We start from the raw sequence: 4,493 nt of genomic DNA on the forward strand, positions 1-4,493 counted from the left end.
CTATTTTCAGTTTCTGCCTAGGGTATTTTAAAGACACACAAAATTTTGTTAAATCATGTGTTTTAAATGAAATTGCTGTTTAAAATTTTTGTTTTAGGATAGTGGAGACTATCCACTTACTATGGCTGGTCCTCAGTGGAAGAAGTTCAAATCCAGTTTTTGTGAATTCATTGGCGTATTAGTACGGCAGTGTCAATATAGTATCATATATGATGAGTACATGATGGATACAGTCATTTCACTTCTTACAGGATTGTCTGACTCACAAGTCAGAGCATTTCGACACACAAGCACCCTGGCAGGTCAGTATTTAAATTTTTTTTGCATATTTCTTTAGGTTAGAGATGAAAATGGTTTTCATTAAAATAAATGAAATAATAATCACACATATTAGTCTTGCTTATAGAGTAACCACAAACAGGACACCTTTCCTCCCCCCTTTCCCCTCATGAATTACTGGGAATGCGATGATATTTTTCAGTTTTGATTTTGTGAAGCTATATTATATATTATAGTTTATGGTGATCTTCTTGTGTTGAACCTACTTGATTACTGTGCCACAGAAGGGGAAAAGAAGTGGATAGGAATGTGTTATGTTATTGAAAGATGTTTTATCAGGGAGGATATTGACAGCAAATTTGGGGAGACCGTCAATCATTTTGGATACGTAGCCCTGATGACCCTTATTTTGTCTCTGATATGCACCGACCCTCCTGGTTTGATCGTCCTTGCAGGATGGTGTTTATTCTTTAACTACACAACAAAAGTTTATTTTTTTTATGTTTTAGATAAACTTTAGACTGAGATAAATTATTTGATTTTTGAAATGAGTTATATTTTTAAGCCTCACATAATTCTAGAACAGTGATTTTAGGTGTTGGTGTTTATGAAATCATTTGGTTTTTCCTTCGTGCTAAAAGTAAAATTGTTGATATGCTATCACTGAATATGTTCTTCTTGGTTTGAGTTTGTAAAAATCAAATAGGCATTCATTGTTACTATATTATTATAAGCCTTAATGCTAGAATATAGGATTACTACAGAAATTTTTCATTCTTTAAATGTGGCAATATTTTTATCTTTTCTTTTCCTAAAGACTTAAAGGTATGATTAAAAATGTACTTTTGCTAAGCCTTCTATTTTCAAAAAACAAAATGCTGGTAATCTGAGGGAAGGAGGTGGAGGAAAAAATGCAGGCAATCTTTCTGTAGGATTTTTGTTTTTAGATTGGAAGTCACAAAATATGAATGTGTTCTTGCTCTGTGAACTTAGGTAGCATTTAATAGTAAGGATTTGATGGCTAAGATAAAATAAGTATGGCATAAGGTGAATAATTTTAGAACAGAATAACAAACTGAGGGAATGAAATAGCTCTGAAGAGAAAGTTGAGAATCCCTTTTAAAGACACCCAGTGGAAAAAAAGGACACCCAATAGCCACAAATTAAGATTTAGTTTTTCGTTGTTCTATTATGCAATGAACCAGGTCTGAGAAATAGTCTGGAGTAAACTAAAAAAACGTAAAGCGGTGAGATGGTAAGTTTTAAATCACAGTGACTCTTGTCTCAGGAGAANTTATTGAGTCATGTTTTTCTTTGAGCTTTTGACTTTTCATCTAGATCTGTTTTTCATAATTTCACCTTTGTCTTTATGATGATGTGTAATAGAGTAAAATCAAAGGAAATCAAATACAGATGAAACTTTTAAGTTTTACACACTATGGTTTGACATGAAGCACTCAACTTCCCTCTCCCTTTGGTTACCGAGATAGCTAAATGACTGCCATATGAACCAAAATTTACTTAGAAGGTGAAATATGATCTCTGAAAAAGATCATAGGGGACACATTTTAGGGTAGTGGGATTTGAGCATGGTCTAAAGTCAGATTACCTTGTTTTTTTAAAAAAGTTTATTTTTGAGAGAGAGTGAGCAAGCATGAGTGGGGAAGGGGCAGATAGAGAAAGGGAGACTCAGAATCTGAAGCAGGCTCCAGGCCCTGAGCTGTCAGCACAGGGAGTCGAACTACTGGACTGTGAGGTCATGACCTGAGCCAAAGTCGGATGTGTAACCAACTGAGCCACCCAGGCGCCCCAGATTACCTAGTTTTGAATACTGGTTTAACTACTTATATGAACTGTATAATCTCAGGCAGATTCCTTAATCTTCATGGCCTTTAGTTTCCTCATAAATGAAATGAGGATAATACCTAACTTTGAGGGTTGTTGTGAGGTTTAGGAGATAATCCATGAAAAGTACTTTAACGTAGGTAACTGACATATAGTAAGTATTCAGTACACATTAGCTGTTGTTTATTTTGTTGTCATTTGTAGCAGCTGTTTTTTTCTTTTCTGTTGGAAGCAAAACAGCCCATTTTGTCCTTAATTTCTTTTAACTTGATATTAAATTGTAAAGTTTTGCATCTGTGAGACTAATTTCAACATTTTCCATTTAAAAATAGCTATGAAGTTGATGACAGCTTTGGTGAATGTGGCACTAAATCTTAGCATTAATATGGATAATACACAAAGACAATATGAGGCAGAACGGAATAAAATGATTGGGAAACGAGCCAATGAGAGGCTAGAACTCCTGCTCCAGAAACGGAAGGAGGTAAACTTTTATATTGAATTTTTTTTTTTTAATGTTTATCTTGAGAGAGAGAAAAAGAGAATGCTCACGTGCACATGCGTGAGCTTGAGCGAGGGTGGGGCAGAGAGAGAATCCTAAGCAGGCTCCACACTGGTACTGTAGTGTGCAGCGTGACATGGAGCTGGATCTCACAAACTGTGAAGCCATGACCTGAGCTAAAATCAAGAGTTAGATGCTTAACTGACTGGGTCACCAAGGTGCCCCTGTATTGAATAGTTAAGCTGTTAATCCATGACCAACTTGGTCACCATTAATTATCATATAACTTTGCAAGTTCCTCAGATAAAGTTTTGGGAACAATTTAAATTTAAATAACATTTCAAGTTGTTTCAATGTCCAGTTCAGTTGACTATGCATGCCAACAATATCTTCTGCATGCATTTTCTTTCTGTGTGGACTAGGATGAAGAGTTCAAGGTTTTAAGTAAGGAGTCCTGGACTATTCAGAAAAGTTTTAAGCCTTAGTATTGTTTATTCTCTGCCATGAAAATGTCTCTCTTAACTTCTTCCCCGAGCTTGTTGTCAGAATAAATTCAGGTTTTACTTATGTGACATCACTATGAAAAATTACTTATGGGCTATTTATGGTATCTCATTGCTGCCTTGTATTTTTGGTAGTATTAGGAGGCAGTTAACATTAACGACTGACTGCCAAATTTGAGTGAGGAAACTATTTTTCAGTTTAAAGAGTTTTTTTTTAATGTTTATTTTTGAGTGAGAGAGACAGAGCGTGAGCAGGGGAGGGGCAGCGAGAGAGAGAGAGGGAGATACAAAATCTGAGGCAGGTTCGGGGCTCTGAGCTGTCAGCACAGAGCACAACACAGGCCTCGAACTTAAAAGCCGCAAGGTCATGACCTGAGCCGAAATTGACACTTAACCAACACTTAACCAGGCACCCCCTAAATAAAGTATTTTAATGTTGTGTTTGTGATTTTAAATTCCTCCTTCATTAGTGATATTAATATTCTGCTATCTGATATTTGTGATGTTTGTGCTCATTTCTAATATGTAAGATCTAATGTTTCAGAAATGTTAGTAATGCAGTTAATGTTTGCCATAGTATTTCATAAATTCCTACTTGATTTTGATGTATTTGGTGTTGGTAGTAGTTAGAATTTTAGTTGGTTATTTTTGAGATAGTCAATAACTTTTTTAAATGTCCTGACTCAAACCTGAAAATCTTGTCCGTATTTCCCCTGTACCTAAATTCCTCATCTTTTTTGTATAGTTCAAAAAGAAGAATTGACCTTTTTGCTTCTTAATTTAGTTAATAAAGTTCATCATATGATTTATTAGTTAAACATAATGCATGTCTTAGGCCTTAAAATTATGTCCCAATTCTTGGACGTAAATTTAAGATTGTGAGCATAGAATGAAGAAATATAGGTAAAATGATTTTGAGATTAAAATTCCTGTACAAGTATAAGATTTTAATACTTCTAAGTTAGGGTTAAGTTTTTGACCACCTTGTACATTTGACTGTCCTTGCTAATAAATATAGGAAGCACATGCCCTTGTTAGCATTATTTGGAAATGCAAGAATGTATTATAATAGAAAAAAATATATTTAACAAAAGCTCAGAACAAAATCTAAAAGCTCATTGATACTAAAATTATGAAAGATTTTTCTCCTCTCTAGCTCTAAAACANTAGATTAGTAAACTAAGATTTTAAAATGTTTACTTGATTATTTAAGGTGAACTTTGTTTCTTCCAAAAGAATTTAGCAGAGAGATTCATTTTTACCAAGTTATTTTACTCAAATATCTTGTGTTCTTTGAGTAGGCACTGTAACATTTCTTTTTCTGATGACTATGACCAAGATAATATAATTACGTTAGGCTTTTT

General features: G+C 34.3%; 1 protein-coding gene across 1 annotated transcript in view; it reads left to right on the forward strand.

Annotated features, from left to right (window-relative positions):
* The window catches only part of STAG2 (STAG2 cohesin complex component), a 123,926-nt gene that overhangs the window by 70,695 nt on the left and 48,738 nt on the right, over positions 1-4,493 (forward strand). The window contains exons 7-8 of the mRNA XM_077763448.1: positions 98-302; positions 2,457-2,608. Of these exons, the coding sequence (XP_077619574.1) occupies positions 98-302; positions 2,457-2,608 (357 nt within the window). The remainder of the gene's footprint in view (positions 1-97; positions 303-2,456; positions 2,609-4,493) is intronic.

Source organism: Crocuta crocuta, unplaced genomic scaffold (genome assembly GCF_008692635.1).
Source record: "Crocuta crocuta isolate KB4526 unplaced genomic scaffold, BGI_CrCroc_1.0 scaffold482, whole genome shotgun sequence".
Classification (NCBI taxonomy): domain Eukaryota; kingdom Metazoa; phylum Chordata; class Mammalia; order Carnivora; family Hyaenidae; genus Crocuta; species Crocuta crocuta.